Source organism: Danio aesculapii, chromosome 6, assembly GCF_903798145.1.
Source record: "Danio aesculapii chromosome 6, fDanAes4.1, whole genome shotgun sequence".
Classification (NCBI taxonomy): domain Eukaryota; kingdom Metazoa; phylum Chordata; class Actinopteri; order Cypriniformes; family Danionidae; genus Danio; species Danio aesculapii.
Window position 1 is genome coordinate 40,360,627 of NC_079440.1, and position 26,011 is coordinate 40,386,637.

The following is a 26,011-nucleotide window of genomic DNA, read 5'->3' on the forward strand; positions in this document are numbered from 1 at the left end:
AATTCATGTTTATGTCTATAGTGCTTTTACAGTGTAGATTGTCAAAGCAGCTCAACATAGAAGTTCTAGTAAATTGAAACTGTGTCAGTCCAGTTTTCAGAGTTGAAGTTCAGTTTAGCTCAGTTCAGTGTGGTTTAAACTTCATTGCTGAAAGTCCAAACACTGAAGAGCAAATCCATCGATGCGCAGCTCCACAAGTCCCAAACCAAGCATGGGTGAAGGTTAAATGCATGTAAGCCTTTTAGCACATGTGAAAAGAAATATTTTTATCCATTAAGATTTATTTTAATTTGTTTCCAACTCCGAATTTTAATCTGACTCCAATTCATAATAATTACAATTTAGATTAATCTAATTCATGCTGATCACCTTATAGGTTGTGATTCGGACTAATTTAGATTGATTAACCTAATAAATCCTTATTCTCAAGTAATGGTTCATCGTTTACCCGAAGTCGCTTAGAGTCAGTATGCTGGCCAGTTACATCTGCTCATGGACACATCCTCGCCAGTTCCGATTCTTAGCCGATAAGCTAATTTCCTTTAAGTAATAATAGGATTATTTTATGATTACATTAACGAACAATAACTAATGGAGCATTATTCTAAAGTGTTACCACAAAAACCTTTATTTCAGCTAGTTACCACAAAAAAAAAAACATCTTAGCTTAACTAAAATAACTAAAATAAAAAATATTCTATAGTTTAAATATTTTTATTTACAAATAGAACAACAAATATACACACCAGAATTGAAATGAGAAACGTAAACATGACCTAATTTAAAAGTTAATAAAAACTGCAATGGTTACTCAATGGTATAAAAAAATAACACTAGAAGAAAATAAAATATATTGTACATCTTAATTGCTTTGGAAAATATGTCTGTTAATCCAGCCGGTTCGAATGTTATCACTCGATTGAATGGGCATTATCAGTGGTTATCAACTGATAAGTGCCTACTGGTGGGCTCAGAAAGCTGTTATCATCCATCCACATGATTAATCAGCTATAGAGCACAATTAGGTAACGAGAATTATTTATACTATTTATTAAATTTCCCATTTATTGTACGTATTTTATTAATATCTACCCCTACTCCATCCCTAAACCCAACCATCACAGTAATCTAAAAACAAATCTATTAGTATAGCTGATTAACCATGTGGATGGATAATAATAGCCTTCTGAGCCTACTAGTAGGCCCCTACTCTCCCATATTTATCAGCTGATAACCACTGACAATGCCCATTAAATTGAGTGATAACATTCGAAGTGGGTGGTTAATCGAATAAATGTAACTGCAAATGTAATGTAACTCTAAATTGTTTCAAACTGTATTTCGTCTTAGATTTAGTTATTTAGTTAGAGTGCTTTTACTGTATTTTTTCCTTCACACCACAGCTGAGTAGAGTCCCTAATGAAGGGCTGGCAACAGTGTGTTCTTATGGTGGGATTAGTCACATTAACAGTTCAGGTGATTAACTCCAAAGCCTCCCTACCCAGTACTGCCTATAAGAGCAACAGCAGCTCAATCTTAACTACCCTTTTCTTACACTGCTATCTGCAAAAACACATGCTGATTGCATCCATGTTAGAGCATGGTTATAGCTCTGCAGTTACCTGTCTCTGTCGGGTCGTATGTTGTTCTTGTACCTTGAAATTCAACATTGTGTAACACTTGTTTGGGATGGCCGATGTGTCGAAGAGTTGCATATTTATGACATTCTGAAGGAACAGGTCACATTTAGTCCAATCGTGAAGGTGCTAAAACAGCTCGAAAGGCTGTTAAAGGCCTCATAGACACTGACAGGTCAATAGCACTCTCACCTAGGGAGTCATCACTTCAACACCACCTCCACGGACAGTACAGAGTCTCACTGGCAGAATGTCACACTTTTTTTTTACTCAGACATTCTTCTATCCTGAGCAGTCATTAAAGGTAATGGCTGGTTATACTTTATTTTGATGGTCTCCTTCAGACATTCCATAAATGTACTGTATCCGCACGTCAACTATTTGTCATTAGAGTAGTAGTATAGTGTCCTTCCACCTATTTTATGCTCATTTCGGATTATTGCAAAAAAGCTTAATGGAAATGCTAACAAGTGCATACATTTTGAAAATGTTTCTTAAAACATATATGAAAACATCTGAGTAGGATAAACTTTATGAACAATAAGAAAAAATCTGCATAAACTATTTTGCAGTCATAAAATATATATTGCATAACCTATAAATTCCAGCATGCACATCAAAATATTCATGTGATTTTGTTTTAACTGATCATCTGATTATAAAAATGTGTGTGATGGGACGGCATAAATGGACAAAACATCAGACCGACCACATTGAATAATATCTGAAATATTGTTTTGGATTTTGGATTGTATTGTTAATTGTAAAATCCCTTAGCTATAGTTCATCTAAATTGTCCAGTATTTTTACCTCCCAGAATAGTATTTAGTGTCTGTGCTCCCTAAGATCACTTACATTCCTCCATTGCATTTCATTTTCATCTTCTAAGACATATGTCATTTATTATATTAAATAAAAAACTCACTTACTGCAGCATATTCTATTTTTCTAAATGGATGACTATGTTCTTTTTTGACTCATTAAATGGAAACAGCCCTTTATTCGCAACGTTTTTATGCAAAATTCCAATTTTGTGCATAATTTTAATTCGCATTCAATTATTAATTCATTAATTCATTAATTCATTCATTCATTCATTCATTCACTCATTCATTCGTTTTTCTTTGACTTAGTCCCTTTATTCATCTGGGGTCGCCACAGCGGAATGAACTGCCAACTTATCCAGCATATGTTTTACACAGCGGATGCCCTTGCAGCTGCAACCCAGTACTAGGAAACATCCATACACACGCTGGAGGAACACGGGGAGAACATTCAAACTGACCTAGTCGGGACTCGAACCAGAGTCCCTTTAATTCACCTCCATAGATATAGATATTGCTTGTGATACTTTATTTTGATGGTTCCCAAACAGACTTTTTTTTTGCCCTTTTTACCATTAATTGGATAGGACAGCATTTCAGACAGAAAGTGAAGTGGGAGAGAGAGAGGGTGGGGAGAACTCGGGACGCCCTGAAGTGCTACTGCACCATATGTCAGCGCTTACCACTAAGCTATTGCGCCGACCCCAAACAGACTTAATTAGCAAATGCATGTTAACCTATTCTGCTTAACCCATAGTAGAATAAATGTCTACTATAATCTAACGAGGGCTGATATGTGCTTATAGTTGCCAGAATGTCTAAAAGGGCCATAATATCCCTGTTTCAGCAGTGCTGCAGTTCTCATTGTAGTTTTGGGAAATACTGCAAAATTTGGAGGAGGACTGATGAGGACTGATGAAACAGTCAATGCAACAGCAATTTCAGTTTCAGACCATAAAAGCTGCATAAAAACACGCCACAAAATAAACATACTCAGTATATGCTCTGTGACACTTATATGCGTATTCATAAATGCATTTTTTTTTTCAATTTTAAATGTGAAGAAACTCCAAACTGACAATTATTTAATTATTTACTCTAACTTCACCTTTTTGAGCTTCTTCTGTTGAACACAATAAAATATATTTACGAAAATATTGAAAACAGTAACCATTGACATCCACAGTATTTGTTTCTCCTGCTATGGATGTCAAAGATTTCCTGTTTTCACCATTGCTTAAATTTTGTGAAAAACAGAAAAACAAAACCCATAATGATTTGGCAACACTTAAGCGTGAGTACATCTTAAATAAATTGTCATTTTATTTGAAAATGTGTGAACTATTTTTTAAAGCTTTACAGCATATCCATGAGCCGTTTGATTAGTAAAGACCAGTTACAATCACAAAGAGAATAAACTGTGTTTGTGTCAAAGATTTATGGTATATGGAAGGGATTTTATACCCCTTACAAAGCTCAAAGCTCAATTACTCCATTAGCACACCTCTCGCTCATAAAAAAACTGTGCATGTTTTCATAAATAATTCAGCAAAGCGTCTTCTCATAGGATAAGGACATGCAGTTTCATCAATAATTATGAGACAAGATTAATCCAGTGTCTTTTATGATGTGCAAACCAAACACCTCTGTTAAAATCTGTAATGTTTTATGAATCCTAAGTTAAAATAAAAAGTACTAATTGGGTTGAGTACTAATAAATATTAAGTTCACAGACGTTAAAAATATAAAAATAATTTGCCTAAAATTCTCATCATTCCTGTATGACTTGGTTTTACAGAAAATGTTTTTAAGATTGTATTTAATTAGGTCACACTTTATTTTAAGGTGTCCTTACAAGTACTACAGGACAACTATTCATTCATCTACAGTGCATTGATGTACTTTCTAGTCAGCATTTCACATTTAACATCAAAAACCTTTCATTAAAGTTGTCCTAAAATATAAAACAACACCAATTCTTGTCTTAGGACAATTGTGAAAAATGTTTATGATCCACTTCAAATGTTGACTACTACACTACCTGACAAAAGTCTTGTTGTTGATCCAAGCTGTAAGAGCAACAGATAATAACTTGACTTCTAGTTGATAATTTGGAAAAGTGGCAGAAGGTAGATTTTTTTTATGTGAATCGTCTGTTAAACTTCATCTCAATCTTCACAAACACTACAGAAGACCAATTGGAACCAGCATGGACCTAAAATTCTCAGAGAAATAAGTCAAGTTTGGTGAAGGAAAAATCATGGTTTGGGGTTATATTCAGCACGGGGGCGTGCAAGAGATCTGCAGAGTGGATGGCAACATCAACAGCCTGAAGTATCAAGATATTTGTGCTGCCCATTACATTACAAACCACAGGAGAGGGCAAATTCTACAGCAAGATACCACTCCTTCTCATACTTCAGCCTCCACATCAAAGTTCCTGAAAGCAAAGAAGGTCAAGGTGATCCAGGTTTGGCCAGCCCAGTCACCAGACATGCACATTATTGAGCATGTCTGGGGTAAGATGAAGGAGGCATTGATGATGAATCCAAATAATCTTGATGAAGTCTGGGAGTCCTGCAAAAATGCTTTCTTTGCCATTCCAGATGACTTTATTAATAAGTTATTTGAGTCATGGGGTCACACACAATATTATTTTTTCTCTAAGCAAAATCTAGAGGCCTTTGCCTTTCATTTAATCCACTTCTGATAACAATTGATCCACTAGAAGTCAAGTTATAATGTGTTGTTCCTAAAACTTAGGCAACAAGACTTTTGTCAGGTAGTGTTTATACGGTTATGGTTAGAATTTGTGTTAGGTTTAGGGTTAGTTGCATGCAAGTATGCACAAGGACATGCAACATGTCTATTAATGAGTCGTTAAAGTAAATAAAGTGTAGTTTTATTGTTCAATAAGTTTTTGTTGATACAGTTTAAGTCAGAAGAGTCAGTATAAGTCAGAGGAGTATTGAGGATATTGTTTGGGGAAAGGTTTTATTTTAATAAAAATATTATTTGTGTTTTTGAGTGTAAGACGGTTATAATATTGATACCCACATAGCAAAATTTCTTTGGCCAAGCTCTGGCCCACACAATCAGCTTTTGCTTGGCCCACATGCCTCAGAGAATTACTGTACATTACTGGACCAAGTCTGGCTTCCATGTCTGGGCCAAACATCTAGTCTCAGCCAAGTTAATAACCCATAACTCGGTCTGAACTTGGCCAGCTATGGTCCATGTTTGGCCATTGTCTGGAAGCCATATTTGATGTGTCACGACTGCAATAAAAATGTATAAACCCATGAAGCATTGCGCTTTAGGCTCGTTAGTATTGGTTAATAATAACATAATTTCTAAAATAAAAATTTGGTTAATAAAATATTTGTAATATATGTAATGTAGGTTAAATTACATATAGCATACATATTACATATTACATATTACATATTTTGCAGCATACTGGAAACAATAGCTTAATAAATCTTGATTGTTTCCTGGATTAAAATGAAGGCATTAGAAGATGCAAACAGGAAGATGGAAATGGCTTCAAGCATCAAAATATTTCTTTACTCAAATAATAATTTAAATGTATTTTAAATGTGGGTCAAGATAGGCCAAACTTATGTAGCCCACATATCAATTTTTAACATCTGCCTTTTAACAGCTTTATGCCAAATCTGGGCCAGAATTCTTTGCTACCTGGGTATTTCATTTGTTAACTATTGATTAAACTGTTGCTTTAACTTGTTCTAATACATTAATCAGATTTGAACAAAGTTTTAACCTTTACAAAGTTGAACCTAATATTATTAGTCAGTTTGACTGATGTTAGTTAACTAGAAAAGTTTATTTGATTCAACTAAACATATTAAGGCAGCAAGATTTTTGTGTTCCTTTTGTGACATTGTATTCCTTTAAAATAATCCCACTTCAGCTAGTGTCTACAGAATGTTACAATTTATAATAATACACAAGTAACATTCAGAATTAAACTTTAAGTGCTATAATTATCTCTGCACTTGCATACCTTTTTTCAGCTGCTTGTTTTGATCATTTTTAACCCCAAGTCAAATATGCTCTGTTTATTCCATTATTTGTTATGAAAATAAAGCATCAGAATAATCATGTGCGGTTGTCAGAGTCTCTCCACAGATGGCCATTAGCCTCTTGAGCAGCTGCTCTGTCTGCTTCTCACATCTCCTGAACACCTCCACACCTGAGCTCTCCTTCACACTCCTGACAGGATGACAATAGCTGCTTTATAATAAACCACTCATTCCAGCCATTCGCAGGGTTCCCCGAGAGGCTTTCGCCGCACTTAAAAGTCAGATTGAAAGGAAAACACAAAGCCTCTTCATGCACCATAATGTTTTCTTTCAGAATGCTCTAAGAGTTCCGCAGTAGTTGATCATCCAATTTAAAGCAGGTCTTTTAAGCCATTTTATGATGAATTGGCGGTGATGGTGTATGATAACTGCATGTTGATCACAGCACAAGTCACAGCAGTTATATGGCCTTAGTTACCTGTATATCTGGGCTCGATGAGAAAGTTGATGAGTACTTATATAGTATATATATAAGCAGGAGTTTACTATTTAAAATAGATTCACTCTTCATGCTTGAATAGACCTTTAAACTTTAATTTTGTGCAAAATGTGGGAATTTTGTGTTGCTTGAGAAATTTAGAGTAATTAAAGCTTGGTGATATGTGATAATATGTGACTTTGATATGATATAATGTAGACTCATTTTTTAACTAGTACTTTATATTGTTATAAACTCACTGGCCACTTTTTTAGGTACACCCATCCAGCTGCTCGTTAACGCAAATTTCCAATCAGCCAATCACATGGCAGCATTAGGCATGTAGACATGGTCAAGACGTCAACAACATGAAAGCATGGATCCATCCTGCCTTGTATCAACAATTCAGGCTGGTGGCGGTGGTGTAATGGTGTGGAACATATTTTCTTGGGACACTTTGGGCCCATTAGTATCAATTGAGCATTGTATCAATGCCACAGCCTACCTGAGTATTGTTACTGACCATGTGCATCCCTTTATTACATTTACATTTACATTTAGTCATTTAGCAGATGCTTTTATCCAAAGCGACTTACAAATGAGGACAAGGAAGCAATTTACACAACTATAAGAGCAGCAGTGAACAAGTGCTATAGACAAGTTTCAGGTGTGTAAAGTCTAAGAAGCAAAGCATTAGGAAAAAAAAAAAAATATATATATATATATATATATATATATATTATTATTTTTATTTTTTTTTTTTTTATTTTATTTTATTTTATTTTATTTTTTGAGAGAGAGTACAGTTAGTGGTATAGCCAGAGAGGCAGTTACAGATTAGGAGGGAAAGTGGAAACTAAATAGTTGAGTTTTTAGTCGTTTCTTGAAGACAGCAAGTGACTCTGCTGTTCTGATGCAGTTAGGGAGTTCATTCCACCAACTGGGCAGATTGAATGCGAGAGTTCGGGAAAGTGATTTCTTCCCTCTTTGGGATGGAACAACGAGGCGACGCTCATTCACAGAACGCAAGTTTCTGGAGGGCACATAAATCTGCAGAAGTGAGAGCAGATAAGAAGGAGCAAAGCCAGAGGTCGCTTTGTAAGCAAACATCAGAGCTTTGAATTTGATGTGAGCAGCAACTGGCAGCCAGTGCAAACGGGTGAGTAGCGGAGTGACATGTGCTCTTTTGGGTTCATCAAAGACCACTCGTGCTGCTGCGTTCTGAAGCAGCTGAAGAGGTTTGATAGAATTAGCTGGAAGCCCGGCTAGTAGAGAGTTGCAATAATCCAGTTTGGAGAGAACAAGAGCTTTAAGAATGAGTTGAGCTGTATGTTCAGATAGGAAGGGTCGGATCTTTCTGATGTTATAGAGTGCGAATCTGCAAGATCAAGCAGTTCTAGTAATGTGGTTAGAGAAGTTTAGTTGGTCATCAATCGTTACTCCAAGGCTTTTTACCATTTTGGATGCAGTAATGGTTGCCCCATCCATCTGGATTGAAAAGTTATGGTGTAGAGTCGGGTTGGCAGAAACTTCAAGCATTTCCGTTTTAGCAAGGTTAAGCTGAAGATGATGATCTTTCATCCAGTGTGAAATGTCTGACAGGCAGGCTGAGATGCGAGCTGGAACCGAGGGATCATCAGGGTGAAAAGAGAGGTATCATCAGCATAGCAGTGGTAGGAAAAACCCATGTTTCTGGATGACTGTTCCTAAAGATGTCGTGTAGATGGAGAAGAGAAGTGGCCCAAGAACAGAGCCCTATTCTTGCCTTTATTACCACAGTGTACCCATCGTCTGATGGCTACTTTTACAGGAAGTCTCCAAAAGTCTTGACGAACTATTGGGCCATTCCAGATGACTTTATTAATAAGTTATTTGAGTCATTGCAGAGATGTATGGATGCAGTCCTCTAAGCTCATGGGAGTCCTACACAATATTAATTCTTTTTCCACTGCACCATGACTTTATTTTCTATACTGTACATTATTTCTGTTAAGTGACAAGACTTTTGTCTAAGCAAAGTCGTACCTTACTTTTAAGGCATGATCATATTTTAGTTTGGTAAAATAAGCATAATATAGAGGCCTTTGCCTTTCATATAAGCCACTTCTGATGTCAAATGATCTACTAGAAGTCAAGTTTTGTTGTTCCTTAAATGTTGATAGGAAACAAGACTTCCAGGTAGTGTACTTTGTAGTTACTAATATAAATGAACATAAATTGCCATTATGGGCCCTTTTAGATATAGAAATGTTTTTCCATTTTGAAAAGATACCATTGCAGTAACGTTTTCTTTACCTTTATTTCTGAGAGTGTAACCATGCAGTAAGTACTGTAATTAATTACCAATACTCAGTAGTTAAATGAATAGTCACAAAGTAACGTGGGTACCTTAAAATAAAGCGTAACCCTATATACAGTGAGACCTAATGCTTTTTTTGAGTATAAAGAATCAATATTCAGTTCTGCTCAAGCTTAAAATACAGTACATCGACAGAAAAACTCAGTTCTTTTGAAAACACTCTGCTCTGTGTGGCGGGAATGAATGCATCACACCCAGAGCCTCAATTAAATTTATGCATTTTTGCACCTGTCGTTTTGGAGATAAAACAATAGGAGAGACAAGCAGCTGAAACAAATGCCTTCCCCCGGCCGCTTTATATGTTCTGCCACACCACTGGCCATTGCCCGCTGTGAGGATTGTCTTCGCTTTGAGCCATCATCAGCATGATACTCGCACAATCCGGAATGTCAGTCTTCCTCTCCTTCCTCTGATTATTGGGTTATCGGGTGATGAACACAATGAATGAATACTGCTCGGTATGGAGTTGATGCAAACTTTTCGAAGTGTGCTTTATAAAGAACAGGAACTTAAATGATCGGTTTGCCAGTTCCCTAGGTGCTCGCTGCGTCTGGAACCAAAGACCTCCACTAAGTCTGATGGTGACCACGCAATGCCAGTCCAATTTCTAATTCTGTAAAGCCTTAAGTCCCCACAGAGCCTTACTTTCAAAAAATCAGGCCTGCTGTGCGGCTGATATAGTTTTCCAGGCCCTCGGCATGATGCATTACTGTGTCGATTGTGATCAGCATGTTTTTCCTGTGTCAATTAGCTTCTGGAAAGCTTTTCCTAGCAGCCCCACCATCACTGGTGAAAAGTCATGCTGAAGGACTAGTATAAATCCTTGTCCCTCCTGGTCTTTTTTTCTTATTTTTCCTTATCTTTTCCTTCTTTACCCTCTCCATTTGATAAAAAAAATTATATAAAAGTAAATGCCTTTACTGTGTTTTTTCATCTCCCATCAGAATTTAAGGAATTAAATTTAATCATCATTAAATTACGGTCATGTCTTGTTATTTTATTTTATTTTATTTTATTTTATTTTATTTTATTTTATTTTATTTTATTTTATTTTATTTTATTTTATTTTATTTTATTTTATTTTATTTAAATTTGTGTTGCTTTATTTAATTTTATTTTAATTTATTTTTGTGTTTGTTATTTTATTTTATTTTATTTTATTTTGTGTTGCTTTAATTTTTTATATTAGTTTATTTTGCTTTATTTTTATTTTATTTTATTTTATTTTATTTTATTTTTTATTTTTTATTTTTTTATTTTATTTTTTTTATTTATTTATTTTTTATTTTATTTGATTTTACTTTATTTTGCTTTATTAAATTTTTTTTGTGTTGCTTTATTTTATTTTATTTTATTTTTGTGTTGCTTTTAATTTAATTTAATTTAATTTAATTTAATTTAATTTAATTTAATTTAATTTAATTTAATTTAATTTAATTTAATTTAATTTTATTTTATTTAATTTTATTTTATTTTATTTTATTTTATTTTTGTGTTTGTTATTTTATATTATTTTGTGTTGCTTTATTTATTTTATTTTGCTTTATTTTATTTTTGTGTTGCTTTATTTTATTTTATTTCATTTTGCTATTTTATTTTATTTTATTTTATTTTATTTTTGCATTGCTTTAATTTATTTTATTTATTTTTGTGTTGCTTTATTTTATTTTATCTTATTTTATTTTATTTTACTTTATTTTATTTATGTGTTGTTTTATTTTATTTTACTTTATTTTATTTATGTGTTGCTTTTTGTTTTATTTTACTTTATTTTATTTTTGTGTTGCTTTATTTTATTTTACTTTATTTGATTTTTGTGTTGCTTTCTTTAATTTAACAAATTTTCTTATTTATTTAAATTTTTTTTAATAAAAAATAATTTATTTTTATTTTATAACTCCATACACATTCTTACTTAAGAAAATATATATATTTTGCTAGAAACTAACATGTTATGTCAGAGATACGCAAATGTTTATTCACAGACCTTTAATCGTCCTGGAAAATGCAATTTACTGCAGAGTTTAAAAGAAATATTGCAAAATATGTTATTAAATTAGAATTCTTATAAAGTTACCATAATAATTACAGTTATTATCGTGAGGGTAACATAAGCTTACAGACTCATGCTAAATTGGCATATTAAGGCTAATCTTAGTTTCAAGTTATAAAAAATTAGGCTGGCATTAATATAAATGCATTTATATTATTTTATATAAATAATATTTTAAGCCAACTTTAAGTGTTTATAGTTTTTTATCCAACAAAATAGACTCTTTATCATGTTTGCTGTAATTTGGTCATTATATTGTCAAAAAGCTGTATAGCTACATTTAGCTGTATCTGATAATGTAGTGAAATTGTTAGCCATAGTATTGGCAAATGAGCGAACAGAAGTGTTACAATTTACCCCCAATTTTTATTTTTGTTCTGGATTGACTCCGATTAGCCATAAATCCCTATCTTTAATAGTTCTTGTTATCTGTTTCTTCCCAGTTTTTTTGTAACAGATTTGAAATTCTTATCTTAATTTGTATTTATCTGTTCTACTGCTGAACTCTTTATCTTGTCCCGATTTGTGTCGCCGTGCAGAGCTGAAGCATGAGATTCTGGTGTGGAGGCAGACAGCCCATCGCATTAACCCTGCCAGCCGAGAGGAGACCGCCGTCAAGTGTCTTCTCATGCAGAAGGTGCTCAATCTGGAAAGCCTCCTGCGCAAGAAGCTCAAGACCTTCCAGAGGTGCTGTTCTTTATGTTGTCTGTCTGCTTAAAATAGGGACAGTCTGTCTACACTGTGCATGTTAAAACCAGGTATGTTAAAACAGGGATGCACAGCATGTTGCATGTAAGCATATTTTTGTTACATTGTTTTTTGTGTTCACTTATGTCATCTAAATTTAATTTAATTTAATTTAATTTAATTTAATTTAATTTAATTTAATTTAATTTAATTTAATTTAATTTAATTTAATTTAATTTAATTTAATTTAATTTAATTTAATTTATCCATACAAATCTGATAGATGTAAATTTGATCATTTCTACCATGCTGATGTAAAATCTGAAAAGTATTTCACTAAATCAGACACTTAAAACAACACCCTGGATTTCTTACCATAATAATTACAATTATTATAATAAAATGAGCATGGTTTAAAAGACTAATGTGCTAAATTACCACATTAAGGCTAATTCTGGTTTCAAATAATTATTTGATAAGGCTGACATTAATATAATTCCAAACTGACTTGGTATTTTAGATATACGCGTAGATGACTGTTAAATTCATGAATGTAGAGTGTTAAATATAAGCATATTTTTGTGAGTGATTTTAGTGTTTACTTATGTCATGAGTGCAAACAAATGAAAAAAATTTATACTTCTATTCAATGTACATTTTCAAGCCTTTTAGAATATTATAAGCCATTTTGACATCACATACAGTTGCAATCCGAATTATTAACCCTCACTGAATTATTAGCCCCCCTGTTTATTTTTTTCTCCAATTTCTGTTTAACGGAGAAAAGGTTTTCTCAACGCATTTCTAAACATAATAGTTTCTAAATACGGCTTAACTAGGTTAATTGGGTTAACTAGGCAGATTAGGGCAATTATTGTATAACGATGGTTTGTTCTGTAGACTATCGAATAAAAAATATAGCTTAAAGGGGCTAATAATTTTGACCTTAAAATGTTTTTTTAAAAAGTGAAAAACTGCTTTTAAAGAAAAAAATATTATCAGACATATTGTGAAAATTTCCGTGCTCTGATAAACATCATTAGGGAAATATATAAAAACGAAAAAAATGTCAAAGGGGGTTTAATATTTCTGATTGCAACTGTATTTGATATTAAACTATACATATTACTCATCTACAGTCCATCCACCCCATAAATATGACTTTCTTTCTTGTGCTAAAGAGAAATCAAGGTTTTTGACTACAACTTTGCATAAGTCATGCAAGAGATAACGAACTGAAGCATCTCATGAATGTGCAACACAGATTTATTTTTGTCCAAGAATGATTGGAAGAGCTGATTAATTTGCTTGGGAAAAACCTGTATTTGTTGTCTCTTTTTTGTTTGGGTCATGTGGATTACTTTGAAATTATGGTGCTTAAATTAGGCCTGTCACGATATCTACTTTTTGTAGCATGATATCATATACTGCATTAAAATATATTGCGATAAATTATATTAATGTCATTTTAAGAGCATTTTAAGCCACTCTTTATATAATGTCAGAATGACACTATAATATCATCTCAATGCAAGTTCATTCTTGCAAAGAACACATAATAATTTATTTTTAAGAATATTTTAACTTTATTATAGTCATTTTAACAATTTAATAGTTTGAATCAGAATGTGAAAATGCATACCCTAAATAAATAATATAATAAATGTTAACAAAAAAGTGTGTAAATAGTGTTTTTAACCATACTGACGCTTCCAATAGAGATAGAGATGTTGCACAATCAGCTAAAATGTTGCTAGAATTAGTTTTTATGTATGGGCGATATATATTGCATCTCCAAAAATGATTGAGGTCATGTCCATATATTGTGCAATAAGTCGATATATTGATTATTGTGACAGGCCTAGCTTAAATATGTACTTTGGATCATCACATCTGTTGTGCCCTATCAACTTTCATTAGATTCCTGGAGAAAAATCCTGAATTGTTTCCTCCAAAACCTTAATTTCTCTTCAGATGAAGAAAGAAAGACTCTCGTTAACCGCATTAGCCAATCATGAGGTAGCAACTCAGTGTAATTAAGCCTGTATAAGTAAAATAAAGTGTGAAATATGATCACATATGAATAAATATATACTTTAAAATGTAAAAAGAAATAGTCCTTTACATGTGGTCAGTATATATAACATATTAATTGATTATATTTACAGAAATAGTGCTATATCATGAAATGTATCATTATCAGGATATGAGATGACTTATATTGTGAGAAGAGTTTTTTGTGTCAAATAGCCCAGCCCTAATTCAGATGATAGAGTCAGATTTTGGTATAGACTCCATGAAAGCATTCATCCTGCTAGTGCTGAAATGGTGTGGGAGATATTTTCTTAGCACACTTTGTACCTCTTAGTGCATCATTTAAACACCACAGCCTACCACCTGAGTATTGTTGCAGGCCATGTCCATTCCTCTATGACCACAGTGTACCCATCTTGTGATATTTGCTTCACTGAGGATAATGCTCCATTTGTGACAAAGCTCATATTATCTCAATGAGTTCGCAATGCAAAAATGACTCCACAGACACCAGATCTCAACCCCCCCTCCCAAAAAAAACACCTTTGGGATGTGCTGGAATGGAAGATTAACATTATGGATGTGCAGCCAAAAAAAAATCTGATCTAACTGCGGGATGCTATCATCTAAATATGGCTCAAAATCTCAAAACAATGTTTTGAAGCATCTCTTTGAAGCTATGCCATGAAGAAGTAAAGCTGTAATGGAAGCAACAGTGGGTCCAATCTGAAAATAGCAAGGTGTACCTAATAAAGTGGCCGTGGAGTGCACACATTGGATGGGCTTGGGGTGAGTAAATAATGAGGATATTTTCAGAAAATTGTCTAGATATCAGATCACTCGAAAACACCCTATTAGGTCCAAAATATATCCATTCCCACTGCATGACACCTGTTGTGTCTGTCAGCAGCACATACCCAGAAGCCCAGGATGATGAATGAGAAATAATTAACCTGTAGAAAAGTAGGTAATTGTTCTCAATTGTGTCTGCCCTCAGAAGTTCTTGTAGAGAGCTGAAATTTTAATCACACAGACTAATTTTGTTCTCAACAGTAGCCTGTTTTAATTTTTTTTTTCTTTTATTATCATTATAAATGCCTCTTTTAACTGAAGAAGAGCGATTGTGGTTTTGTGCAGCTCGTGGTTTGCTTTGATGACAGATAGAATGAGCAGAAGCCATTTACAGCCTCTCGTGCTGGATAGAAAAGGTTCGGGGTGACCATATGAAATCACCACTCCTACTCATTTGCAGGTGTGCATGCTGGCTGAAAGGATGTATTAATATACTCTTATTCTGCTTCATTCCTTTATTTTCACAGGCAGATTTCGCAGGAAGACAAAAACTGGGAGCACAATATTCAAGAGCTGCAGAAAAAGGTAAAAACAAAGCTGCTTTAAGATGGCTCTAGTTGATAGAGTGTGGGACCTCTTTGCTAACCCTGCCTTGTTATCTTTCTGATGTTATCGTATTAAATGATTAGGGACTTGGCTTACTGTGGAGTCAGCATTTAGATCATTTTGGTTCTCAATTGGTTTGGCTTCAGAACCCTCATGGTATAATAATAATAATAATAATAATAATAATAATAATAATAATAATAATAATAATAATAATTATTATTATTATTATTATTATTATTATACTATAACTACTACTACTACTACTACTACTACTACTACTATTATTATTATTATTATTATTATTAATATTATTATTATTATTATTATTATTATTATTATTATTATTATTATTATACTATTACTACTACTACTACTACTACTAATACTAATAATAATAATACTATTATTATTATTATTATTATTATTATTATTATTATACTATAACTACTACTACTACTACTACTAATAATAATAATACTATTATTATTATTATTATTATTATTATTATTATTATTATTATTATTATTATTATTATTATTATTATTATTATTATCCATTTTATCCATACATTTTTTGGTTTAAATAATGTTACTATGAGCTGCATAAAATTGACTGAATTAAAGGTGCGAATGTAAGTTTTATGCTTATAAATCATATAAATACCATAATATGTGAACATACTTCTTTATCTGAAAAACAATGCTAAAGTCAGATATTCTGCTTTGAAAATGTGCGTTACGAGCCAGAATGTCTGTCTTTGTTTTGGTCCTTTAACCCGCCCAATGCCAGTTTAGCTCTCAAAGTGTGCGTCTGCGACTAAAATGCAACCTTCAGTGGACAGTAGGAGACTGAGACACAGAAATGAGACGCAGAGTTCCTCATGAGGTGATTATTAATTAGCAAATGATATAAATATTACAAATGTAAACATTAGGTGAGCAGGTTACATTGTATTAACCCATGTCCTAACAACGCGCTACATGGCGAGATTTGTAGTGATAAGCATTTGGGCTGTTTGCACCAGACGAAACACAACAGAAATTTAAATACAACCTTTCAGAAGCACATAATATGCACTCACTGAAACCCAACAAAATGGTAAGGTTAATAAACTAATTAATACATATTAAACTTCTTTAACATTATCAAATGTACATGCTGAATCACTGATATGTATTGGCTTGCCCTGAGTCAGTTCTAAAGTTCAATTTCAAACATTTTATTTTATTTTCACGATCTGAGGTGAATTATCTGCTGCTCTTTCAGTATAGTATGGCAATAATGGTCATGTAAAATGGCATTCAAACTGAGTAAATCACACGAGGTGTACCTGAGGTGATCATTGTCAGTTTATCCTGTTGCAAGAAATAGAAGCTGCAAGAAATAGAAGTCGTTTCTAAAATATAAATTTTAGGTGTTCCCTAAAAATTCCCTTTAATATGGAAAAATATTCCTTCTATAGCGTGCCATTGCTTTATTTAGAACATGAATTAAATCAGCCTTGAATCAGCCTTGACTGCTGTTGGTGTTGTCAATCTGGCAACCTGTGTTTGTGTGTGTTTTGAGCGGTTTTGAGCGAGGCATTCTAAATCTAGTTCAACCACCGGGAGTCAAACATATATACTGCACCTCTCTTAAAAATGGACTTTTGTGATCTCATAAATATTTGCAAAAGTGTTTACACTGTAAATCATTTGGCTTTGAAATATCTGTTGAAATTTTATGATTTTATTCTCTTGAAAGCCAAATAATTCACCATAACAAGTATATTGTGGTTGGTAAATATTACTACTAGCATTGCTGTGGTTTTATCTTTGTATACATAATTTGGGATTTCTATTTATTAAATTTTCATTGTATTCATGACCTTTGACATCAAAAGCAAAATATATATATTTTCCTCCACTGTATAAGTTAGTCTATACCAGCTTAATATGGCTTAATACCAGCTGTTACGTAACTAGCATTATAATAATATTTAATTTATCATTGTTTTTTTACAGCTGTAAATGAACAGAAGAGGTTTAGAGGGCATGTTAAGATGGGATTTTTTTGTCTTGTTTCTAAATATGTTGTTCATGTTTTTTTTTACAGCACAGAATAACAGACAAAGTCCTCTTGGTGAAGTGCTTGACTGTCCTCGGTGTGGTCATCTTCATGTTCTTCCTGAACTCCTTTGTTCCTGCCATACATCTGGATCTGGGTAAGTGAGATACAATCAAGGACACAAATAATCAGGATTCATCCGTTTCTATTGCTGAACTGACCCCGCTGTTTACATGCCTCGCTGTATAATTACAAGGGCTTGTTTCCTCTCTGTTTGAGCAGAGGAAATGGAATCACAAGAATACTTCGCTATTTTGGAAATGATCAAAAATGTGCCAGCTTTCTGCCACAGAGGAACCATTTCGTTTTATGCGCATTATGTTTCACAGATTAGAAATGGAGAAACAAATGCTATTCTAATAAAGCTGGCCACATCTTCCCATGATCTAATTGGTGTGTGCATGAATCCGTCAATGGGTTGATCTCGTAATTGTTTGCAGCTGGGTTTTAAATGCAGAAAGAGACACAAATGCAAAGCCATAACAATGGAGTAGCGTGAGACTGAATAAGACAGTCAGTACTGCTCGCCCCAAAATTAGTCTTGTTTTATGTTTTGTTTTCTTTACACCGTACAACCTTGCTTTTTGTTCTAGCTGGTTTTTGGAAGTATATTTAGGCCAAATCCCATTTCTACCCCTTAGCCCTTCCCCGTACCCCTACCCCTTGTTTTGCGTATTCACGTGAAGGGGTAGGGGTGTCCCAATTCTCTTTATCTTGAAGGCGTAGGGCTAAGGGGAAGGGGTAGATACCCCTTCGAGATTTTTCAAGACCACAACCGAGACCAAGGGTTAAGAAAATTTCCCAGAATACACCAGCTACAACGGCTGGATAGCTGCACCCGGAAGTAAGGAGAGCCACAAATTAGTAGTTTTTGTCATTAGTGGTTTATTTAGTAGTTTAGTAAATTAGTAATTTTTTAAACTTGCAACGCTGACAGCAGGTATACAGAAAAGATAGGGCATTATACAATTTCATCCTTTCAGAAAACCTAGAGAAGTGTATGTAATGGACTGAGACATTTGATTCGAGATTATTATTGGAGTTATTGGACTGGCAATGTTTAATGAATGTTTGTGCATTTTAGTGTGACACCATTGTAAATGTAATAAACCTAATGAAACATCATAGTCTAGAGCAGTGTTTCTCAACCAGGAGGACCACCAGATCTGCACGTTTTCCATGTCTCCTTAACCAAACACACTTAATTCAGATCATCAGCTCATTAGCAGAGATTGAAAGACCAGTAATGGATGTGACAGACAAAGGTGACATCCAAAACATGCAGTGCTATGGTCTTCCAGCAACGTGGTTGAGAACCACTGGTCTAGAGATCCTTTCATTGATTTGACTTCTGCTGTTCTGTTATATAAGGGTAATTCTGCTACTGTTTTGATGGCGTTTGACAGTTTTGTATACATAATATGATGATAGTTGCGTTTATCTTATTGAATATGACCTCCTCGCTTCAATATACTAACTTTATATACACTACCGGTCAAAAGTTTGGGGACAGTAGGATTTTTAAATGTTTTAAAATAAGCTTCTCCAGCTCACCAAGGCAGTGGTGCACTATAAAATAACTGTTCAAAAGTAGATTATAATTTAATTGAATACTTTATTCCAGATTTTACAGATGAATTTTCAGCTTCATTACTCCAGTCTTCAGTCACATAATCCTTTAGAAATCACACTAATATTAATTAATATTATTGTTAATATCATTATTAAAGGGCACTTTTTGCCCCATAGATTTCCATTCATACGCACGCGAATGCAGCAGACTGGAAACGCAAGCTAGTGCGCAAGTTTCATATTTCTCTGCATGCAAGAGTTCAAGCTTGGTGAACCCTGACCTGTGAAATCGCATCACATGATTGCGTGAGACCAATAGAAGATCGAAAAATGTACAGAACTCTCTCAGTACAGAAATTTTGCATAATCATATTATTTTATCCTGCCCCTTTGCGCAGCACTGTATGACAGAATTTTGCAAGCTCAAAGTCTAGTGTGACTGTGGCATTACTGAGTTACCAATGGTGGGTGGCAGATTGAGTGGCAGTTGTTTTTCAAAGGGTGGTAACACCGTGCCACCCCAGTTCATCCACCCCTACACTCATATCCTGAATATATACCTTGTATGCATATTGCAGAGATGTCATTTTACTAGAAATTATTCACTATTTCCTAAATTGATAAAGGATCACTATGGCCTTCAAGCTTGTCGGATAGAGAAGGGCAGGGCTTTTACAAAGGGTCAATTAGAGATGAAAATGAGATCGCGAACTTTACCAAATGCTATTTCTGAGCATGAGTTGGTCAGTTGGTCAACAACTTAGACAGTTCACTTAAGTTGTGGTATTGTTTGGATCTGATTTGTGGACATTTTGATCTCATGGAGGGTTGACACACAAGTCTTTGGCACAAAATAATTTTAATTTTCAGTCTCATCTCTTCATACAAACCTCCCTCCCCTCCCTTTCCCACAGCTGTGTACATAATTAATTGGCCCTGATCGAAAAAAAATAATCACTGTACATTACCATTTTGGAAAAACAGCGTTGTTCTGCTTTCAAATTCCCCTCAGTTCCTCGTTCTGATCAAAACCAGGGTCGACCAGCATGGGCTGCAAATGACTGTCATTAGACTTTCATTAGGTTGACACATCACCACTCTGTTTGACCTTTGATATTGATTATTTAATCATGGGCGAGAATACAGTGTGCCTGCTGGAGGGCAGTGAAGCACACAGGATGCGTTGTGCTCACAGAACTCTACACGACTTTCCAGCGAAAAGCACATTCATGACAATTAAGTGATACTTAAACCCCAAGGCCATCCATTTCTCTGAAAAAAAATACGCAATTACAGTTTGATTCCTCCATGATTGGCTACTGAACATTATGGAGCACAATTCTATGTGCAGCATTAGCAATGATTGACTTTTCTTGATTTTTAGATTGTTTTGAAGCTGTTAAAAGGGGAAAAGGGCTCTGAAATGCCATTTTTGGATGCCAGGCATTTTCAAGGAAATATCAATAATGCTCTCAGTGTGAGACAATAAGATATTCACTTGCTCAAGATATGGAAAAATTCATAAATAAACATTATTAATGATTTGTTGCGCATTAATGTGGTTAAAATTCAACAGGTTTGCAGTCATTTGCTGCTCTGTTCAAAAACTTAAGTAGCTTACTTGTTGCTTCAGCAGTGACTTTGCTGGCTGAAAACTTTTTAATGAGTTTAATGATCAACAGCAAAATAGAAAGCTTTGATAATTGAATATTTGATAAACAAACACATTCCTTTCTAGATTGCAGTCAAAAGCTAAAAAGTTATGTAGTCAAAGTGTACATTTACACACTAAATAGCAAGCTTAACTAAAATATGGACCAAACCAACAGCTTTGTTTGCAATGGTGCATATTTTACCCAAATTATCCAAGAATTTGGCACTGGCCTTATTTACACATGGTATTTAAATGGTTTTTTAGTGATTTGATCACAAGTGGACAAGGATAAATAGTTTAGTTGATATAGAGTGTAGTTGAAAACACATTCGAACCTATTGTTTTCCCACTATAGAGCTGGAGTTTTCAAGGCTCAATTCAAAGGTCCAAATGTGAATTTTCATCCATGTCAAAGGTCCAGAAAAATTGGTAATAGCAAAATGTTTTTAATAAATATACAAATGCCCCCCCCCAGTAACTGAAGTGTCAGCATTTTTTATGAATGCAAAACCAATCAAAGGAAGTTCAATGGTATTGTCTATATTTCATCAGCTGACTAAACTTTTGTTTAATAGCGGTGTTTAACATTTTTTACTTCACAACCGTATAAAATAGACTGTATAAAATAGTTCACAACACAAAATTTCTTATTATGAATCAAACAGGGGTGCGTTTCCTAAACAACGGCATAACTCGTGGCTGAACTATTATAGTACAATGCATTTTTTGGGAAAAGAACGATGTAGTGAGGATTGTTTCCCAAAACCGTAGTTTCTCTGTCACAGATCCATCGTTTGAACCAAGTTAGTTATAACGTAAAACACCTATAATGACGCTCCAAACAGGGTGGAGTAACTACTTCTTTAGAGAAAACCCGATAATTTTTTTGTGCAAATTTTATTGTTTTACACGCACATGCAAAAAAAAATCCAATATTAGTTTTGGTAAAAACATGCACTCGATTTCCATATTAAATCTATATTCTAAATATAGAAATATATGAAACAATACATATAGGACCTGCACATGTTTCTTTTACAAATATTTTTGAGAATATTCAATATTAAATCACTTCGCTAACACATGTTCTAATCTCATATATAAATCATATAAATTGTTAATGTTTGTAGGCCTAATATACAGTAGGCTGTTTATTAAGGAATAAAAAAATCTTACCAGAACAGTTTAGTGCTGGATTAGAGCAAAATGAACGCTTACCTCTCTGATCAATCATTTTTGAAAAATGACATTTTCTTTGTCAACTTTTCTTTTGTGAAACCTAACGTCCTTGACCGTTCAAACTTTCACCGCAGTGAAGAGTGTTCCCGATTACAACAGATGTAATAGGTTGACTGGATGTTTTGACATCAATCAGGTAAAATTTCACCTACAATTTCCTTTTGGACATTGCATAAAAAACATCGAAAAACACTTGTTAAACTTGTTATCTTGTTATTTTTTGAAATAGTAAATCCACGCTCCCTGAATACAATTAGTGCTCTTGAAATATGAAATGGAAGTGGGTCCACATTGAATTCTCTCCTAGTCTGCATCTAATATGCATCTGGACTGGAGTCTGGACTTTGAGCCCTGGTGTACACCATCATGTGCCTTCTTTGAATACTTGTGATCTGATCAACTGAACTGCTACCCAAATCTATTACCAGGTGTAAACAGAGACTCATTAGATTTGAACATTCAATGTTGCCAAAAAGGTGTTTTTGTGTGAATATTATTCTGATCGATTTGTTTCTGAATAGACTGGCATGTATTGACACCATCATGTAACGTTAAAATATTTATTACATTCATTCATTCATTTTCTTTTCGGCTTAGTCCCATTATTAATCCGGTGTCGCCACAGCGGAATGAACCGCCAACTTATCCAGCACATGTTTTATGCAGCGGATGCCCTTCCAGCCGCAATCCATCTCTGGGAAACATCCATACACACTCACTCACACTCATACACTACGGACAAATTAGCCTTTCCAATTCACCTGTACCACATGTCTTTGGACTGTGGGGGAAACTGGATTACCCGGAGGTAACCCACACGAACGCAGGGAGAACATGCAAACTCCACACAGAAACGCCAACAGACCCAGCCGAGGCTCGAACCAGTGACCTTCTTGCTGTAAGGCGACAGCACTACCTCCTGCACCACTGCGTTGCCAAAATATTTCTTTATTTTAGAGTAAAATTTATAAACAATATTTTAATTATTACATTTAAAACCTGAAGGATGTGCATATTAAATACTACGTCATGTATCTTGATATTGTCATTTATTTGTTAATAAACAAGTTAAGAACTAGACATAATTTATCTCCCGGACAGCACACAAGCTGTACCAAATAATGAATGAAGAAACAGAGGAAGATTAATCAACGTAGAAACCACACAACAGCTCATTTCTTCCAGGAACATCCAGAGCGAGGCTGAGTTCTTTATAAAGAAGGTGCTTGTAGAAACACATTTGCTTTCAAATGAAGAACATGATGAGGTTGTGTTTGTGTCTCACTCAACGGGCCGGAATGCCTGTGTTGTTTGGGTTTGATGAATGAGCCTCTCAGGCTTCTCTGCAAACTTCTTTTAATTGCAGAGCTTTCTTTCTCTCTCATTTTTTTCCGGCTCTGTTTGTGCTGTGTACTGCTGAAGGCTCTAAATTCCTCCCCTTCCTTCAGTCGGATGCTGTAGGGGAAACATTGAAGCAGAAAGCAAATCAAAAGTTACTTTTTTGGAATTTTGCTGTGACAAAACTGTCCCATTGCTTATGTGGAGGAAATCTGGGGTTCATTTCACACCACACATAAACAATAGTGCTGGTATTTGTGCATGTGTTAATGCAAATTTGTCAGCTAAACATCTATGATGAAAATTTCCAAATTCTGACCCAGGATGTCCCGATCAGATTTTTTTGCCCTCGAGTCAGAGTCTGAGTCATTTAATTTTAAGTATCTACTGATACTGAAACCCGATCCGATACTTCTATAATACATGAAAAAGAATAAAGAAGACCGAAGAAACAAATCCAGGATGTTTTTTCAGGATCTGTTGTAAAACAGATAATTTTTTTTTAACTTTTGGACTTTAGTGCAACAATCTAATATGAAACAAATCTAATATGAAACAAATAGCACCTCAACCTAAAATGCCTGGCAGGCAATCCTAAGTTTACTCACTATTTGCTATGGCAATGTTGTCGTCATCAACTTTATAATACCTCCAGACCGCAGACATACTCACACTTTCCGCTTCAAGCTGCTTCCGTGTTCTACTTTGCCGGCATTTAGCATCTCTGAAACAAAATGATGACATGCCACATGCGTTTCTGTTTCTGTGTGAAGTCAATAAAGAGGTCTAACTCTGTGCCACTGCATAACTAGCGATAAAGTAGTTCCCTAAAGCAGTTTTGTTTTGTGGTTGAGGAACACTGTAAATGGCTGCTGTCATGACGATCTCGGCAGATGCAAACAGCGCGTGAACCTAGCGCGACTTAACGGGTTAGCTAAACTGTAGCCACAGCTAAAATGAAACACGTGGGCAAACAAAAATAATAGAGTTTACTTTTGCTAAATTTCTAGATGATTCTCTGGCATGCTGATGTTGTTTTTATCAGCTATTTTCTTCCCATACAGTTTACGGTCTTTTTTATCTTGACATTAAAAGTGAATCTTCTTTTTCTCTCAGCTGTTGCCATTTCATTATAGTTTAATCAGACAGACAGCTCCATGAATGATGATGTAATCGCATCACACACCAAGATTAATTCTGATTGGATATTTTCCAAAAAACGTCCCTCAATCACATTCTCGTCTCGTTTTTATTAGTCAACGAAAATGTCAGTATATTTTTATTATAGTTGTCGTCATCATCGCTTAATTTTTATTTAGTTTTCATCTAGTTTTCTTCTGTAGAAACTTGTTCGTCATAAAAATTATGACAAAACATTTTCGGACATCGATCTGGACATCCCTAATTCTGACCCTACCATCTGAAAGTCACAGCAGAAATCAGACTCATTAGAAGAGGCAACTTTTACCATCTTCTGTGGTACAATTTTGGTCAGTATGGGAAAATTGTAGCCATGTTTTCCTGTTCTCAGCTTGCAAAAAGAAGGCAAAAGTATCTATCTGACTTGAAAGATGTCAACTTTTATGTTTTATTAGATCTCCCCAAAGACCTTATAAAATTTATCTAAAAAAAACAATATAAAGTAAATGCTACTTGATTTTTTCTAATCTTACAAGAAGCAAAGCAACCTTTATAATCACAGTCCTAAAGAGATTAAACCTTCATTACTTTCTTTCTCCTGTGCTTTAACTTTATCATAGGATATGGAGAGATTGTGAAAGAAAAATAAAAGCTTAATTTTGCAATAATGATTATTTTTTTACATACACATCTTCAACCACACTTGAGCGGCATAACTGAGATTAGAAATGAGAATTTCAATTATATCAGTGAGGTTCAGACTTTCATTTTTAATTTTGAGTTTGAATTGTTCCTCATAAAATCATTGGCTGAAGTTTCTCTTATTGCAACTTTGTTTTTATACCTCTTTTTTACTAGTCTTTGAGACTTTCCTCTTACATAACTTTATCTTTCACCATTTGGCTATTCTGAACACCATTGCCTTTTCCTTGTGAGATATTTTTTGCATTAAAATCAAAACATGTCCACATGAATACATTCTCCTTCACAATTACACCACATCTGTGTCCTCTGTGTGACTGCAGATGAATCCTTGCCTCTTGTCTGCTGTTCTTTCTCTTCCTATGTCTGACTCTTTCTGCCGTTCGTCCTTCTCATCCCTTATTAAATGATTTCCCATGGGCAATCTCCGGCACTCACCTGTTTAATCAAATTTTGGTCGAATTGGAAGGGTACTGTCGCCCCCCTCCACCATGATTTATTGCATATCAGTTTGTTGCAGCACTTACTGACCAGAGCTGCTTGTAATCCCAGAAGTGTGTGTGCATGTGTGTGTTGTTTTGTACTAAATGTGGGAAACCTGAATAATAACTGTTTGACCATTGTCCAGCTTTTTTATTTTAATTGAGGCACTTAACTAACTGGCAGTGCATGTAAAAGCTCAAAACTTCCGGCTGGCCAGCAGGAAACTTTCCGGCAGAAGTCAAATTTTTAGGTAATTGC

General features: G+C 34.4%; 1 protein-coding gene across 1 annotated transcript in view; it reads left to right on the forward strand.

The window, feature by feature from the left end:
* The window catches only part of oca2 (oculocutaneous albinism II), a 171,519-nt gene that overhangs the window by 77,545 nt on the left and 67,963 nt on the right, over positions 1-26,011 (forward strand). Inside the window, exons 16-18 of the mRNA XM_056460168.1 lie at positions 11,937-12,084; positions 15,438-15,495; positions 17,614-17,722. Coding sequence (XP_056316143.1) covers positions 11,937-12,084; positions 15,438-15,495; positions 17,614-17,722 — 315 coding nt within the window. The remainder of the gene's footprint in view (positions 1-11,936; positions 12,085-15,437; positions 15,496-17,613; positions 17,723-26,011) is intronic.